Raw genomic sequence first — 19,291 nt, 5'->3', positions numbered from 1 at the left:
TAATTTTTCTTCTTCTTTATTTGAATTTTTTTCACTTCTTTTATTTTTCAAAAAAAAAGAATTATACGTGTGAAACAAAAAAAACTATGAAAACAAAAGGAAGAAGGAGGAGGAATTATTGAAAACAAAAAAATTACACACCAGAATTTTTTAATGGTAACACAAATTTTTTTACCTTAGACATCAAAATTTTTTACCACAAATTTTTAACCGAAAATTTTCAAAATTCTAGACTTAATGCAGTAATTTCTTAACAAGAACTTCTTTAGTTTTTTTTATTATTTTTCTTTTTCATTTTTGTTGCTCTTACTTCTTTATTTTGGTTATACATTTTTTGTTTTTCTCTTGTTTTTTTTTAAGAGAGAGAAATAAAAAAATAAAACAGAGAGGGAAAAACAGAGAAAAGGAAGACTGGAAGAGAGGATGATACTGATGATGTGGAAGAAGAAAAAGGAGAAAGAGAAAAAGACATAGAAGAAGGAGCAGAAAAAGGAGAAGAAATTGCAGAACATGTACATCAAATTCAGTTATATGTATTTTTATTTCTGCTAAAATAAAAGTAGCACGTAAATCTAAAATGTATTATTTCAACTTAGTTAAACTTAGTTAAGTAAAAGATTTGAATGCTTAGCTTTTCTATTAGAAAATATATTTGGCTCATTCAACCAACTTATAAATGTTATTCAGCTATTGGTCCTCACTCTTATTTGGTCACCTCATGATATATAAACCCACTTGAATAACATTCAAAGAGTTCGAACTGCTCACACTCAAGTACATGCACGAAGTCAAGACAAATGATCGTGAATTAATCTAGTTTCACTAGAGTTTGCTAAATCAGCTAAGTCTAAAACTTCCATCTAATTTGAACTTGGAATCTTGCATTCCATCTACCACTTATATTAGAATTGCAATAAAAAATTTTGTAAGAACTATACATGTGAATATCATAAATATCATTATGAATCCACAATTAGACCGTCGACAGAAGGAGCAGCACTATCCGCAACTTTGTCCATTTCCATCTTCGTGGCCTCTTCATTTTTCTTCTCGTCCTCTTCTTTTTCAACCTTCAATCTCTGATGCAGAAGGGTAAGAACTTCAGTTACAAACAGTGTTTATGGGGGTGTTTAGTAATGACAAATAACAAGGATTAATAACAAGGTAAAGAAAACCAAGAAATTATATACAAGTCCTTAAATGAGAACTAGGCAATGTTAAAAAATATTTTATCCATGGTCCTCATCTGGGCTACAGCCTAAACTAGTAGATTCATGCTTCAATTGTTAGTTCTTTTTCTAAAATGGTATTTGTTGATTACTTCAATCTTAGATGTGAATATGTGATGTGCTCAAGTTTCCTCCAACCATTCAGCAAGTGGGATTTCAGGCAATACAAGCTCCAAATTTCAAAAACAAGCAAAAATGAGTAACAAAGTTCAAACACTAATCACCTTTGTTGCCACAGATGAATCCTTTTCTTTATGCGCAAACATGTTTTCATAGAGCTTAGCATATTTCTTATCATTCTCAGCCTGAAGTTGCTTTAATTTCTTCTTCATTACCATTACCTCCCTGGAAAATGAAAAAAACATGCTCCCATTATGAACCTTTCATTCCAATCAAGCGGTAATTTACTCCAATCAACACTTATATAAGTACCTATTTTGTGGGTCCACCTCAAGAGCTTTCTTGATGTCTACATCTGCCAACAGAAAATCTCCAGTCTCTATATATGCTTGCGCTCGTCTATATAAAGCTTTTACGTTGCAAATCTCAACATCAAGCACCTGATAAAAAGTAAGAAACGTAAGACATTAACTTCTATAACTAAGGCTCGTGATAAGCTGAATGGGGAAAGATATTAATCGATCCTTCTCCTTATTTGAACTCAGAGGTATGCAAGGGTCAGTGAAGTTTCATCATGAAATTTTATTTCTGATTAACAATTTTATACAGAGTTCAGCATTCATTATGTGCCAATCCAACAATTCTTAATGCTCATCTTGTGGCAGTCATTTATGTTTAAGCACTGTCATTATTAAACTAGAAGTTAAGAAAGTAGTGTATTCCTTTCCAAAATTCCACAAGTTTCCAGCAGACAATACAACAGTTGGAAGAGAATTTGCAAGGGAAGTTTACTTCAAGTAACTAAATTCAATTCACAGAACCTGTCTACTAAATAGCACACTGGGACTCTAACTGGAACTATTTTTGTTGCAAGTACCTCTCTATTAGCTTTACCAGAAGCATACAACTTGTCATCACTTCTCTCCCCCACATTTTTCCTATTCACTATTCAAATAGATATCTGCTCACTGAATAACAAAGCTTTAAATCTTATCCCTACACATGACTTTAATTGGCTGTTTACCTGTGAACATAACTTCATTGCTCCAGGAAAGTCGTTAAGTTTAAGGCAACAAGCTGCACCATTCAACCAGCACGACACTCTTAGTGCTTTAGCTTGTTTTTCCTCATCATCCCCAAACGATCCATCTTCACTAACATAATCAGCAGCCTGAGCGAAACAAGGTATCATTGATTAGCCAGGAAGGTAAAAGGAGGTTACTAAACCTTGAAAACTCAATGCCAACACAATTCAAGCTACCTTATCATACTTCTTGGCTGCCCGCTCATACTTGCAACCTTTAAATAGCATATTGCCTTCTTCTTTCTTCCTTTTAGCTGTATCAATTTTCTCGTTACTTTTCAATTCCCAGGGTGCTTTCTCCTGTCAATCAAATAGAATCTAAGAGAGTTGAAATGAACTAATATTGGCAGACAAACATATTTATGTAAATGATAAGCTGCACGCAGCATCCAAAACTAAAGTTACTGCAGGTTTCTTTGTTTTTTTTTTTTTTTTTGTCCATTTTACAGCGCATGGTACTAGTTTGCATCATAATCCACAGAAAAAACATCAAGATATTTAACTCCTTAATGGACAAACGCAGACCCACACCAACCCTTTTTTTTTCCATTACCTTGATGAAATCTTTCATTTCAACATCATAGACTACACGTGAGCTTGGTGGAACGATGGCAAAGTCTCGTTTTACTTCAACATCTCCAAATGCATAATCAGGATGTATGCTAATTATGGCTCTCTCACCCTTCTTCATAGTTACCACTGCTCGATCTAGACCAACAATCACTTGTTCTGCACTAGCAATTTATAAACACTAGCATCATCACTCAATAAATGCCATAAACAATAGGTCATGTAAAAGAGTTTAATCGGCCATGTCAAAGAGTTTAACCAAGACGCAACAAGAATACACTCACCTTCATCAGTTATGAATTCCAAAGGAGGAGTTTCATCAATTCCTCTTTTCTCAAATATAGTTCCATCTTCTAACTTTGCTGTGTAACTGACTGCCACAGAGATTTTATCAAAAGAAATGAGTTTAGCAACTCCCCTACTACAGTATCTGATTCTACATTCATTTGTGCAATAAATGACATTACAGGTACAACAACTTCTTAATTTGAAAGAAAAAACGAAGTTTATGGATGTAGGTAGAAATGTGTTCTTAGAAAGCCAACTAGAAAAAATGCCAGGTTTGGGTAACAATTAACATGTCATTGATCACAACTACAATCATTGCATCCACGTTTTTATTTGAATATGACTATGCTGTTATTCTAATCCTGTTTAGATGCAAAAGTTAATACATTTCCCTTGATGCTGTTTTGTTTGCAGTAATTAGACATTAAAGTAAATCTGAAACGGAATTGGCAGATAATATGGGCAAAAATTGTGTGCTCTTTGTCTCCTATAATTTAAGGTGACACTGCATTCAGGAATGGTCAACATGAAACTAGCCACAACTCAACCAAATTTAAGCATCGAAGATATATGAACTGAACTAGTTGCTAATTATTTTGCTTATTTTTGAACTTTGCAATCATAATTTATGATATTTAAACTTCTATTATGCTAAGATTTTAACATAGAGAGATGCCAACGATCATCATTTGAAAGCTCAGGGGGATCAATAGTCTGAGAATATTTAATATGAAACATCAGATCTTGGCTATAGCTTTAAAATTTCTTGTCGCATCATATGAAGATAAACCTTACTATTATAAATATGTTATCATTAAACTCAGTTGCACCACTACAGGTTTAAAATTTCCTGTAACATAATATTAAGATAAACCTTATTAGTGTAAATACGTCATAACCAAGCTCACTTGCACCACCCCCTCCAATACAAATGGTTGTACTAGCTGAGATTAAATATGAAATGCATGTTCTTTTCTTACCTGTAACATTTGCACCCTCATTGGCTGTGGAAGCACCCTCTCCTTCTTTCAAAATTTTCTTAAGCACCTTGGAGTCACCAGTAACATCTATGACAGGCTTGAAAGAAACCAATTCAATATTAACATGCAGCACTGAATTTGGTGGAACAGAATGTACTCCATTGCTAGTTTCACTCCCCTTCTCTCCAAAAGCATCTGCAGGCACCATATGAAATACAATTCCAATTCCCAACTAACTATTTCAGATATTGATCAGGAAGTTACCTAAAACTAAGAAAAATGATGAAATTCCAGCTTGACATCCACAGAAGAATGAATAGTTAATAACGAAGTAGATTTTGTAAGATGCAATAAACATTAGTTATTGTTATTCAGACTGAATCCAACTTTACAGAACAAAGATATGTACAATTAATGAGGGATTAATAGTTGCAACTTGCAAACATAAGGTGCAACAAGCAGCCTGGGTTAACTGCAATATCTTTTGTCTTCTGAAAGCGATGTTTATTTGCATTCGTTTAATCAAAAGAAAAACAAAATGCTTTAACTTTCAGTTGACCTTCATGATTGATGCATAAACATTAATTTGTTGCAGAAAATGAACCAAAAAATCTATTAAGGCAAATATGTTATAGTAGCCCGAAGTGCCTAGGGAAACATAAATTAACTACAACTATGCTGTTTATGCAGAAACATCCCAATGGATAATGAAGATTGCTACAACATTTTCATTTCAGTCAAAGTAAGTTGAGTCCAAAGATTCATGTAACTTGACTCGATGACAGAATATAAGGAAATGTGATACACCTCATTTTGATACTAGAAAGATTGTGAAAAAGGATATAGAAGGTGGATTATAAGACCAGGAGACATACAGTGGGGTTGAACAATTAATTGAGCCTTCTCTCCCTTTGTCATAGTCATGATTACTCTTGGCAATCCCGGAAGAAGATGACCTTAGGGTTCACCAGGAACAATAATTGGTCACTCACACTATAAGATGAAAAAATGGAATTATACCACAGTTTATTCTGAATAATTCAATAAATATACCATCCTTAACATGAAATTCAACTCCTCCTTCTGGTGTTTCAGCAACAATAGTGTCATCAGCTAGTGCCATCCGATACTTCACTGCAGTAATAAAAGAATGAGGAAACATGTGAGTCAACAAAATCTTCATTTCTGAAGCAGGCCATGAGACCAAAAGAGATATGCAGCAGCAACAGAAAATGCAAAATGTACGTAGGTCTCAACTTGTCAACATGTTCAACTGACAGTAAGAAAAAAATATGCATAAGCAGCTGTAAGAATACCAAGGACTTCATCTGGATCACGGGGTCGCTCATCCCCAACCCCCTTCTCCATAATTTTCTTGATAATCCCACCATCTCTGCAAACATCCACCACTTTGATCCACGAAATGAGCTCCACCTCAAACTGCTTGGAGTTGGCCGATGAAACACCCGACTCATCAGGTATTGTGAACAAAGCTACCTCCCCCTTCTTCATGGTGATTATTCCATGATCCAATCCAGCAGCCAGTTCACCTATCAAACCCCATCAACAAAATGAGAAACTAGTTATTTTTTAATCTTACATTCCTTAACATCTAATCCAAACAGCCTACACCAAAATTTGATATTTTTTTTATTTTCTTTAAATTAAAACAAGTTTTTACTCTCATTCTTTTTCACTGAATGTACCTATTAAAAACTGTAAACTAAAATTCGAACTTAAATTGCATCCTCATATGACAAACTGAGCTTCTTTACCACCAGACAAAAATTTATTTACTCATGTATTGAATGTTCAAGAAAAACAAGGCATAAAAAAACAAGCAGTACTTGCTTTAATAAATACCTTGACCAAGAGTGAACTTTATAGGTTGATCTTTATCCCTACTGGAATCAAACTTGGTTCCATCTTCCAAAGTCCCAACATAGTGCACTGCATTCAAACATTAAGCATTTTTTATTATTAACAATAACTACTGCCACTAAGAGTGTTCTTGTTTCAGCTTATTTTGCCAGAAAAATCTGATTTTCAAAAACAATCCTAATTAAAAAAACAATAAATCTGATTTTCAGCTTCATACATTCTCAACTTCTTCAATTATATGTAAAATCACCTTTCTCTTTTTTTTCTTTTTCAAAAGCTGAAACAAACGCACCCTACATTACATCGTTCTCCATCCATAACAACATAAGAAAGAAAATACAGAAAGATTTTTCTGAGCATGCGTTTTAGCTGGAAGGGTGGAAATGTAATTATACACGTACCAGTGACTTCATCGTTGAGCTCAGGAGTTTCCCAACCGATTCCGCGCTTGATGAGCTTCTTCTTCAGTCCATAGTTACCGAGTTCCCTCTCTTCGCCAACCTTCTGCGGCGGCGCCGATTCGATCACCTCGCCGGGCTCCTCGTCCAGCTCTTTCTCCTCGTCGCCGTCGTTTATCTCCGATAACACCGCCATCGCTCCGCTGCCGGAAACCGCCTCAGGTTATTTTATTTATTTTAATTTAATTTGTTTATTTTATGGTATGTTTGTAGTGGAGACAGTGTTGTGTGTGAGTGTTTCTGGAAGGATAGTTTTGAAGAAGGAGAAGAAGAAGAAGAAGATAAGGGTAATTCCGTAATTTTAATGTCAGAGAGTGAAACAAGGCGAGTGTGTTATGGTAATATGTGGTCAGCGATAGTATTGGTGTTATATAGAAAAAGTATAGGGTACCAATAATTATCTGTCAATTTATTATCAATAATAATTAATTATTATATTTTAAACACATATATAAAGAGATATATTCAAAAAATATATATTTGGATAAAAGGTTGTTCTGTCAGTATACTTCTTTTTAGTGTTTTCTGTTGTGAGTTTCATGCTATTTGGAGAGAGCTTGTTATGGCTTGGGATTGCGAGTGCAAATAGGTTATATGTGAAATGATAATTTTGATGTGTTTCTTTTTGTTTCGCGAGGCACAACCAGCATGATTAGGAATGACTCTGATCTACTTGACAAAATCAAAGAGATGCTCCAGCGCAATTGGACAGCTACTTTAGTGCTCATCCAGCGAACAGCAAACAGAACGGCTGATTTAATGGCTAAGACTGCTGTTTTAAACAAGCAGGTGTATTTAAAGTGGTTTCTGCCTCCTAATAATTTAGACATTATTATTAGAGAGAAGTACTACTCTTTTTTTTAGGTCTTTTTTGTGTTATGTTCAGTCACCAAAAAAATTCAAAAAAAAAATATATATATATATATATATAAAGATATTTTTATTAAACACAACTATAAAAAAAAGATATTTTTATTAAACACATCCACAAAACACTTTTATTAAACACAATCATAAATAAAAATTTGCAAAAATATTATTCATAACTTAGTGAGATTGTATTTATTGTTAACAGTAATAGAAACTTGGTGCCCTTATTAGAAACATTCATAATTGGAAGTCAAGCAATTGGGAGACTTTTTTTTGTACATATTTATAGAAATGACAATATATGTGCTGATTGTTTAGCACGAAAGAGTTTAGATTTAGAAGCTAGTCTCTACTTTTAGGACACTATGAGCATTTTAGCTGGCCATAAAAAAGAGATTTTTTTTATCCTGCTTAGTTTATAATTACATCTCTTTTTTGGACTTATGCCCGTCTTAATACTTAAAAAAAAAACTCTGCATTTTGCATAATTTCAATGCATTATCAACATAAAAGTGTATATTATGTTTAGTTGTTTACATTCATATGTGTTGTTAATAATCTCTAGAGAACTTTGTCCTATCTTTTTAACATCTTATTTGAATCATAACTGCATTAAAAAACAACACTTAAAAAGACTTAAATTTTGGTCTGATTTTATGTATATTGATTATTAAACATCTAATTGGATTAGGGTCTATCCAAAATCAACTAGTTTGACTTTTAATAGTAAATAATGTTGTTTGATTATAGTTTAATTTATTTATTTAAATTTTTCAATAACAATATTTATACACTAAATACTTTTGACATTTTTTTAATTAAAAAAAACACATTAATTATTAAAAAAATATTGGTGTTAAAAATAATATATAAATTTATTTGTTTTCTTTTATTTTATTGCATAAGTTGCAATGAGGTTTAAACTTAAGATCCCGTGAAACTATTTGCAATTCATGCACAATACTAATTTGGCTACCATTTTTCATTGAAATCAAAATACAGAAAAATGAATTAAACTAATGAGTATTAACTGTCATTTTTCATAGAGGAGCATCAGCACATGTTGAATAATATGAACATAGCCAATTCACACAAAATTTTAATGAACTTGCCAATACAGGATTACAATGAGGAATTCATCCGTAAATCAAATAATAATAGAACAATAACAATAATAATAATACAAAATTGCTGCCACAAAAGAAGAAACTTTCATCTAAAAGACCTTTGGATTTCTTTTAAGAGTTTTTCCCTTTATCTCAGGGACCCAAATGGAAACAAATACTATTGTGAAAGCACATAGTACTACATATGTGGTGAAGGTTCCCGAGAAGAATAGAGGTAGCAAGTGATTAATAATCAATATTTATGATATATTTAAACATATATATATATATATATATATATATATATATATATATATAAACACCTATATATAATATATACTTAAATATATACTTTATTATTATTATTATTGTAAGGATCTAATTTACAGTTTCACATCATATCCAAACTCTTCATCTATTAAAAAAATATGAATTGAAACATAGAATAAATATATAATAAGTGTCCGTCTTTCTCCCATTTTCTAAAATTATTTTACATGTATTTAATGTTTATTAGATGCAAAAAAAAATTTATTACGAATTTAATCCTGTAAATGAAAAAACCGCGGGCGCGCGCACAATATATATATATATATATATATATATATAATAAGTGGAGTGTTGAAGAAAACCAACAAATTAAGTTTTGAATCTCATTCATCAAGCACCAAATATTTGATGATAAAAAAAATGGCAAATCTATAATTAGGAGTTTGAGACAAAAGCATAGTTGATGGTTCAATTCATAAATATTAGTCTTTTGAAGTAATATAAAAAGAATTAAGTAAATTTTTAAAATGTTTAAATATATTTATGCTTATATGATTATATTAATATAATTTTTTATTTACTTAATTTGTCTTTTTAAGCATTATTATAACGTAACTAAATTTTATTTGGTATATAATTTTATTATTATGTATGATTATATAAAAAAATTATTTACTTCATTTGTGATCTTTTTAAGCATTATTTTAACATTAATTAAATTTTATATGGTATCCAATTTTATTAAGTTACCTATAAAGTGATCAACCTTCTTGAAATTGTCATTATATTTTCAGAAATAAATAAAAAATATATTTTTCTCCAAATAAAAAAATGTATTTATTGAACTCTTTTTTATTTTTTTTCAACTATTTAATAATTTTTATTAGTATTGTTGTAAAATCATTTAACCCAAAAAAATAAACTAGACATGCATAAATGATTATATATAATACGTCTCTCATGTAATAGTCTTTTTTAATTATAAAAATTTTAATATTATATTATAAAATTATTTAACCTAAAAGATTTAAACTATTAAATAAAAATATATGAATAATTATGTCTCATTGATACAAACAATACCAAAATAATTTGCACATGTTGAAAGAGCTCAGATTTTTTTTTTACAGCACTAAGCGTTTTCATTCACTATTGACCTAAGTTAATTGACAGTGAAAAACTGTGTGAAATTATATTCTGATAACAAATAATCATAGTAATCAATTATGAGCATAGGATATAAAATTATAAGCATAGGTTAAACAACCTTGGCAGTGTATTTAGCCTTATTACCTTAAATGTCACAATATAGAGTCCTGCACTAGTGACGTTTTTGAAATTGAGATTGGAATGATATGTTGAGCTTTCCCATTTTTTCCCCTTTGGATTTTCTCCACTCACTCATTTTCTTAGATTCCAATTTCATAAGTGATGTTTTTAGTTTTGATATATTACTATTATCACATATTAGTGTTAACCTATACCATTTGCGGTTAATGACTGTATTTATGTCTTGTATCCAAATTTTACCACTTTATATTATTTGAAACCACATTGGTATAGAATGCTTTTTCAATTGTTTGCAAGTGTCATATGTTAGAAGTCAGATTTACCTTTTTCTCGCTAAAACATGCTTTCAAACTGCACCATGTTTTCTGGAAATTTTTCTTAGTAGTCCCTATCAATAATTTAATTAATCTGCCATAAACCTTTAGCGTTAGACAAGTGTCTGATTTGTGTGCTAACCTACATAAATCAATGTTATTTTTGTAATTAGCTACGAATATAAATTATTTTGTATTTTTTTTAGTACGCATAACAATAACCACCCTCCGCAATTGAGGGCAGTAAACTCACGAGCACAAGCTCTCTTCCCATGTTTGAGTTATTTGAATTTTTGAATTGTTTATAACACTAATTTGTAATCTCCATGTTTGCTGTTCACTTAAATTCTTATCGGGGTAATTGGGGAATGATTTATCATTTATCTTTCTAAGACATTTTGCTAATTACTAAGTAAGAATTGGTTGTTTTATAAGATTAAAAAATATTGTAGGTATTTATTCCTTTTTTTAGTATTTTTTAAAAAGGATTTAATTTTCACATCACCTCATATAAGTAAAAATAATTATTTTTTATATAAATAGTCATTAAAAAATAAATTTAAATTTTTTAAAATAAAAAAGTTGATAAAACAATAAAGTTAGGATTAATCATTATTGATTTTGTAACTTCATAAAATGTGTATCTTACTATTTTAATTTAAGAGTGATTAATTCATTTTATCACTTTACTAATTTTTTCATTTTAGAGGATCTTAATATTTGAGAAACAGACAAAATTAGATGATTGTGATTTATGAAAAAGATTTCATTTTATTAGACAATAAAAATTAATTTCTTAAAAAACTGTGTAAAATGATTCAATTGGTAATTATTCTGCTTTTACTTTTCATGGGATTGAGATTTTTTTTTTCTTTTTTCGACAAGTGACCGAACCCTTAGATGGTTTCTGCATATATTACTATGTACGTTCTCTAAGACACCGTTTGGTTATTTTCTATGTCCACAAGAGACATGGACACGGTAGTATATGTTCATTGTTTGTTTGTTGAGGCACAATTTTTTTAAGATACTGTTACACATAGTTACCTATAAAAAACATGTATTTTGTGTCTTCTCAAAATGTTGAGATACGAATTTTTGGCTTGAGACATAGATTGAATTAAAGTTTTGGACAATTCTATCCTTATTATTTTTTGAAAATTCCATACTTATCCTATACTATTAGCACTCTCTCTTCTTTTCTAATCCCTTTTCTCTTCCTCTTTCTGTTCTTCTTTCATCTTCTTCTTCATGCCCCTATATAGCAGATTTAATCGTCATCATCATCTTTTTCTCTTCTCTCTTATGTTCTTCTTTCTTCTTCTATACATCCTCTTCTTTTTCACGCTCGAGAGGGTAGATCTGGTCTTCGTGTCGATGCTTCCCTCACTTCATCTCCAGATCTGTATGTGCTCTTCTATCTGCCTCTTCCATGTGCTTCTGCCTTCATGTTTTTCAGATCGTGCTGCTTTCAGATCTGCCTCTTCTCCAGCCATGGCGACAATGAGTTTGGATGATGAAAAAAAGTTACACAAAATGAACCACCACTTTTTCTTAAAAATTTGTATTTTATGATAATGGTAATGGAGCACAAGAAAGTCCAATTGCTGCCTCCTTCTCATTTTCTTTTCATTTTTTATTTTTTGTTTAATTTTTTTTAATTATTGAATTGCTTATGAATTAGAGACGTTGATGATAGTAATTTGGATTGTCCAAAAATCAATGGTGGTGGTGGAAAGCCATGATGACAGTGGTGGATATAATATAGGGACAAAAATGATATTTGATTTAGATAAGTGTGTCTTGTACACTATGACCAAACATAATAAAAAAATTTGTGTATTTTGTGTCTATGTATCTCTATGTATTTGTGTTTCTGTCTTTATGTCTAAAAGACACTAACCAAATACTGCCTAAGACCTTCTTTGTGCTGGAGGTCGGGATGCACTTTAAGAGGGGTGTTGAGATTCCTCTTTTGTATAGGATATTGTGAACCAATGTATAGTTTTATACTTCTTTCACAAGTTTCTTTTCATCTTTGGGGAGTACGTCAAATTTTAGGTGGTTGACTATAGGGGCCATCCACCCTAAGTATTAATTGTGTATAGTCAGTACTTTCCAAAATCCCTTCTCCGTGAGGGCCTCGGTGTTGTCCTGAGGTTCCTTCCCCGTGAGGCCCTTGGTGTTGTGGTAGAGGAGGAAGCGCGAGTGGAGGGTCTTGTGGTTGAGCTTTTTGCTTAGATTCAGATGCTGTATGGTCGTCTTTGCGTTCATGATTCGTCATTGGTCAGGCAGCGTACTCCAGGTCTCCGGCAACGGCACCAATGTTTCGAAGGTTACCTGAAACGTTCGTTTGGGCCTGAACGTGAGGTCCAAATTCCTTTGTGTGGCAGCGTTCGACTTGTTGATGCCAAAGTGCCGCTTGTCCGAGTTCCTCGTGTGGAGGTGGGGTGGTACCTGCAAGAGACTCTGATACTTAAATTAGTAAGGACTTTGAGCATATTTTTTGTAGATGAGAACATGAGTTATACTTGGGAGGTGCTAGTATATTTATAGTAGAGTTAATAACCACTTTTCTTGGGCAGTTTCATCATTTCTGATGGATAAGCGTTTTCTTTATTTTGGGAGTTTGTTAAGACCTCCCTTCTAGATGTAGCGAAGAGATATTCGGAGGCAGTTACTTGTTAAGTCAAATAGAACTGGACCTCTTTGTGGGAGTCCGACCTCCTTAAAGAGGTCCGGGAGCTACTTTATTAATGGGCCTTTTAATTTATTAGGCCTGATTTTTATTTATTGACCGACATAAACAACAACAACAACAACAACAACAACAACAACAACAACAACAACAACAATAATAATAATAAGAGAAAAAGACAAATTAGTCCCTGACCTTTTAATCTGCGGACATTTTTGTCTCTGACCATTGAAAAATACTTTTAAGTCCCTGACGTCCCTAAAAATTAGACGGATCAGTTCCTCCGTCTATAAATCACCGTCAGACCCGACGAAAAAGGCTGACCTGGCTCCCCCTCTGCTTACGTGGATGGAGCTTTTGAAAAAGGGACACACAAGTCCCTATCACTCAAAACGACGTCGTTTTGTGTGCTGTCCTAATCTTCAAATTCCTTTGGGTTGTTCGTTTATGGTGGTGGCTGGTTGTTTGTTTATGATGATCACAGTGTGTTTTAGTTCTTCACTGCTATCTTCGTTCCATCTCCTAGATTCCAACACCAACAAGTAATACTACCAATTTTGATCTTTTCGAGCCATTTGATCTTTGAACCGGAGCAGGGGAAGGCGGCATATCCGAGGGTGTTGGTTTTGGTTTTGGTGGCAGAGAGAGCCGAGGCCGTGGTGATGCCAGATTCCGGGGTGAAGGTTGTGGACTACTAATAGGTGAGGGACTGTTTCCATGTTGATCAACAAAAAGAGGGTTGCCATCAATAACAACCTTCATACCATTATTGAACTTTGGCAATGGAGGCTCAAAATTGTTATACTCAAATCCAACAAATTCAGTGATTTCAATTCAGTAAAATTACTAGGGACTTTGCCACTTATATTATTTTGTGCAAGCATAATCCTATGAGGAAAGTGAATTAACATCAATAGAAAGACAAGGTGATGAAGCTGTGGTGATCAATCACCAAAGGAAGCAATCTGTTTCAGTCAGCATGCCACTAACCTGTGAAGAGGCTCTGCCACATGAAACCAACATGGTTTTTTTCAGTGATGAAGTTGGTAGAGACGGTGTTCCGGTTTCTGCAGTTGATGCAGATTCTAAGTCTCCACAGTAATCAAAATATTACTCTCAACCAATGCCAAAGGCCTATGTGCACCCTACTGATTCATCACCTCATGGAGCAGAACTTCCAAACCATCCTGGCATCAGAGCCTTTAGGGATAAGAGATTTGATTCCTTCAAAACATGAACTGGAACACTTGAGAGACAGATATCAATGCTTAGAGGGAAGTCACCCAGACATACTGGAGAAGAAGAAAACAATAATAACAACAACAACAATGTCAAGAACACTGAAAGGCCTGTACCGGTTGATCGATATTTCAATGCATTGGAAGGACCAGAATTGGAAACACTAAAGGTATGTATGTGGTAGCCTTATTCCAGATCCAAAATAGTTATTAAAACTCCAATTTTGGGTAATCTGAAATTAGCCATCATATTTCATACATAATAGACTTGTGATGCAATAAAATCTAGACTTAAATTTACTTTGCACAAGTGAACAAGATCATATTTAACTCGTTGAAGGTCTAAATAATTTACTTATTATGGATTGGTTCTAACATGCTATCTTGTTTTCCTGCTATCTGTGTTAACTTCTTTTTTGCACCCTGGATAGCCCTTTTGTTCTTGGCTCTTGATGTTCCACCATCAATCACAAAGAGCCTTCATCATTCACTTTGGTACATTCTAATGACACCAATTTTCTGCCTTGAGCTTAAGATCTATGGACAGTGGATGTCTGGAGGCCAAAGGAGGCTATCAAAGGTTGCAAACCCATCAAACCATCTTTTAGTTGTTGGAAACTTTGTTGGAGCATTGCTTGGTGCAACAATGGGACTGAAAGAAGGGCCTATTTTCTTCTTTGCTATTGGTTTGGCTCATTACACTATCTTGTTTGTGATTCTGTATCAGAGACTTCCAATAAATGAGACACTCCCTAAGGAGTTGCATCCAGTGTTCTTTCTGTTTGTGGCTGCACCTAGTGTTGCTTCAATGGCTTGGGCTAAGATTCAGGGCACCACCATAATCGAACAACCCAAAGGAATTTGAAGATTAGGGCAGCACACAAAACGACGTCGTTTTGAGTGACAGGGACTTATGTGTCCCTTTTTCAAAAGCTCCATCCCATTAACGTGCCACGTGGGAACACCGTTAAGCCAGGTAAGCAGAGAGGGAGCCAGATCAGCCTTTTCCGTCGGGTCTGACGGTGACTTATGGATGGAGGGACTGATCCGTCTAATTTTTAGGGACGTCAGGGACTTAAAAGTATTTTCTAATGGTTAGGGACAAAAATATTCGCGGGTTAAAAGGTCAGGGACTAATTTGTCCTTTTCTCTAATAATAATAAATTCGTTTAAGGACTTACAAATAATTAAAGATTGAGCACAACAAAATCCTGTGCATCTTCTTGGTTTTGTAATGAACTGATGAAACAAATAAAAGAAAAAGAAAACCTCTTTCTCTTTTCCTTTTTCTCACTTTATCTAGAAGCATTGTTACTATGTTAAAAGAAAGAAGTAGGCTAATATCTTTGACCAGAATCAATATTTTGGAAAAGTAAGTACCCATGTCTCCTTTACTTAACTATAGTAGTAAAATAAATAAAATATAAAAAATTATAAAACCTAAAACTGCTTGAATCAATAATACAAAAAACTAGATACCAAAACAAAAAAAAAAATAGTACAAAAAAATTATTAGAACAATTCTAGTTAATTAATATTTTTTATTTTTTATACTTTGTATTAGATATTAATTAATTTTTTACTCTTTATTAAAATATTAATTTTAAATATTTTAAGAATATATTAAAATTAATTATAAAAGATTATAGTAATATTCGCATTCTTCGTTAATGATCTACATTGAATTCAACATAATAAGCTCCGTCATTCTTCTTCTTTTTCGTTTTCTTCTTCAATCTACATTTCCAAACGGAAACAATGAATGATTCAACTTCAAATAAGTTGAATGAGGTTATTACGTTGAGAAAGCTAGGAAATGATTGCTGCATGCTATCACAATAATCTTAAACACTGAACAAAGTAAAAGGAGGCCACCGAACCGAAAATATTTATGTGGTAAATAAATAGTGATCAACTTTCAATCAACAAGAATAGTATTTCTCCTCCTCCTCCTCCTCCTTCTTTCAAATTCGTGCACGTAAGTTCTTCTTCTGCTTCTTCTTCTTCACGCACACAGATTCTTCTTTCGTTATAACACCAACAACGGATAAATTTTTTTTTTTTTTTGCAAAATGCTATATTTTGATGTGAATAGATTTTTGTGTTGAAGTCATGTGTGTGATTATGATACTAGTATTCTTCACTGTTGGTGACCTCTGTCCAATGCTTGATTCATATTTGTTTTTGTGTGCTCTCTCTTTTTTCTTATTTATTTATTTGTTTTATTTTCACTGTTAAAATCTATGCTGATAAGAATCAAACTAGGATGTGAACGTTTCTGCAATTAAAATACCTGCAAAATACGTGGTTATTGAGAGCTCTACTACCTTTAAAAGCTAGGAATTGGGACCGAAGTTTTATTCCTTTTTCTTGGATTATTGCTTTTGGTGGCTGATAATATAGCTCAACTTTATAACATTTTGTTATTTGAAATCTAAATGTTTAAAACTTTTTGTTCCTGTGCCTAATGATTTGGTTCTGTTTAAGTTAAGTAAAAAATTTAGGTACATTCTATGTGTAGAAATGAAATTGTTTCTACATGTGTAGAAGGATAGGTGTCAATGCATTAATAATTCATGCTGATAGCTCTTGAATGGAAAAAAATTAATTAGAGTACAAAATTATTGATTCATTAGACCCACAAAAAGAAAGAGAGTGTGTAACATTGTATCTCTGCCATAGAGACAACTTATTAGATTTGTTTATTTTAATAAATTGAATAAATATTTTATTTATTAAAATAAATAATTTAAAAAATTATTACCATGTAGACGAGATATATGTATTTATAAATATACAAATATATTTTATAAAAAAATAAAAAATATTAATAATTTAAATTAGACCAAACTCTTAAAAATAAAACATTTCAATTAATATGGAAGGTGGACAACCGTACTATTTTTATCCACTGACTTTTTTTATTAGAATTTACACTAAATCAATTCAAATAATAACAAGGCGAGATTCAAACCCCCAACACTTGCTTAAGCAAACTAGTGAGCTAACCATTAGACCAAGTTCATTATTTAGTTAGTTAAAATCGCCTATTTCTTCTGTTATTTTGAAACTGCTCATCTTTTCTATTATTTGAAACTGCTTATCTTTTTTATTATTTGAAATATTCTATTTTTAAGAGTTTGATTTAATTTAAATTATTAATATTTTTTATTATTTTCAAAAATTATATTTTTATATTTACAAATACACATATTTTGTTTACACTATAAACGAGATAATTTTTTATGTATCTCGTTTACAGTAAGGAGATATATGAAAGTTGAAAAAATACACATATCTCGATACGGGTAAAATTATCTCGTTTACAGTATAAACAAGATAAGAGATGCTGATGTATTTTCTTAATAATTTTTAAAATTATTTATTTCAGAAAATAAAACATTTATTTAATTTATTAAAATAAAAAATTCTCACATATTATTTGATTTATTGTTAATAAATATGTGTATCACTAATCAAATTAGAATTAAGTCCATTAGATGAAAAAAATTTTGAAAAAAATTTTTTTTTTTAATATTAACCAAAATATTTTTCATAGAATTTAAAAAAGAAAAAGATTTGGAGACTAACTTACTTTCACTCTTAAAATTATTACTATTAAAAATGAAAGAATGTATAATTTAAGTAATAAGTAATTACTATTCATTTACCCTGATTTACAAATTTAATTTATTTTTATAATTATATGTCCTAAATATATTACTAATTATTTTTATATTTTTAATATTTTACATGTTTTAATTTATAAATTGAATTGATAATTTACTATTATTAAAGGTATCCCATTTTTTTAGAAGAAAATATTTAACTTTGAACAAAAGACTAAATTAGAATGATATAAAATATTTTAGACAAAAATAAAATATTTCAAACATTAAAGATAAAATTAGAACTTAGTTCAAATATTATGGACCAAGACAATATTTTTTCAATTGTAAATTGTTATTTATTTTCAAATATTTAATAATAGGATAAAATATACTTTTGTATATGTAATTTTTTTTAAATTATCTCTAATTTTTTATTTTATTTAATTTTATCATTAACGTTTTCGATTCATTCAATTACAAATTAAAAAATATTATATTTTTGTCTAAAATATTTTATATCGTTCTAATTTAGTCTTTTGTTCAAAGTTAATTATTTTCTTCTAAAAAAATGGGATACCTTTAATAATAGTAAATTATCAATTCAATTTATAAATTAAAACATGTAAAATATTAAAAATATAAAAATAATTAGTAATATATTTAGGACATATAATTATAAAAACAAATTAAATTTATTAACCACGGTAAATGAATAATAATTACCTATTAAGTAAATTATACATTCTTTCGTTTTTAATAGTAATAATTTTAAGAGTGAAAGTAAGTTAGTCTCCATATCTTTTTCTTTTTTAAATTCTATGAAAAATATTTTGGTTAATATTAAAAAAATATTTTTTTTCAAATTTTTTTTCATCTAATGGACTTAATTCTAATTTGATTAGTAATACACATATTTATTAACAATAAATCAAATAATATGTGGGAATTTTTTATTTTGATAAATTAAATAAATGTTTTATTTTTTGAAATAAATAATTTTAAAAATTATCAAGAAAATACGTCAGCATCTCTTATCTTGTTTATACTGTAAACGAGATAATTTTACCCGTATCGAAATATGTGTATTTTTTCAATTTTCATATATCTCCTTACTGTAAACGAGATACATAAAAAATTATCTCGTTTATAGTGTAAACGAGATATGTGTATTTATAAATATAAAAATATAATTTTTGAAAATAATAAAAATATTAATAATTTAAATTAAATCAAACTCTTAAAAATAGAATATTTCAAATAATAAAAAAGATAAACAGTTTCAAA

At 30.9% G+C, this 19,291-nt stretch overlaps 1 protein-coding gene and 1 pseudogene across 1 annotated transcript; one reads left to right on the top strand and one right to left on the bottom strand.

Annotated features, from left to right (window-relative positions):
- Positions 1 to 651: 651 nt before the first annotated feature.
- LOC130932432 (70 kDa peptidyl-prolyl isomerase-like) lies at positions 652 to 6,934 on the bottom strand. Its single transcript, XM_057861755.1, has 13 exons — positions 6,554 to 6,934; positions 6,135 to 6,221; positions 5,588 to 5,821; positions 5,325 to 5,405; positions 5,147 to 5,227; positions 4,272 to 4,466; positions 3,288 to 3,377; positions 2,987 to 3,162; positions 2,611 to 2,733; positions 2,374 to 2,520; positions 1,662 to 1,789; positions 1,454 to 1,574; positions 652 to 1,079 (listed from the first exon to the last, which is right to left on the bottom strand). Exons 1-13 carry the CDS (start codon positions 6,744 to 6,746, stop codon positions 960 to 962), a joined length of 1,776 nt encoding a protein of 591 aa, XP_057717738.1. The 5' UTR covers positions 6,747 to 6,934; the 3' UTR covers positions 652 to 959.
- A 1,817-nt stretch (positions 6,935 to 8,751) lies between these two features.
- LOC130934897 (S-type anion channel SLAH3-like) lies at positions 8,752 to 15,261 on the top strand (annotated as a pseudogene).
- The last annotated feature ends 4,030 nt before the right edge of the window (positions 15,262 to 19,291 follow it).

Source organism: Arachis stenosperma, chromosome 6 (genome assembly GCF_014773155.1).
Source record: "Arachis stenosperma cultivar V10309 chromosome 6, arast.V10309.gnm1.PFL2, whole genome shotgun sequence".
NCBI lineage: Eukaryota > Viridiplantae > Streptophyta > Magnoliopsida > Fabales > Fabaceae > Arachis > Arachis stenosperma.
Note: the sequence above shows the minus strand (reverse complement) of the source record. Positions and strands in the feature narration are given on the sequence as shown.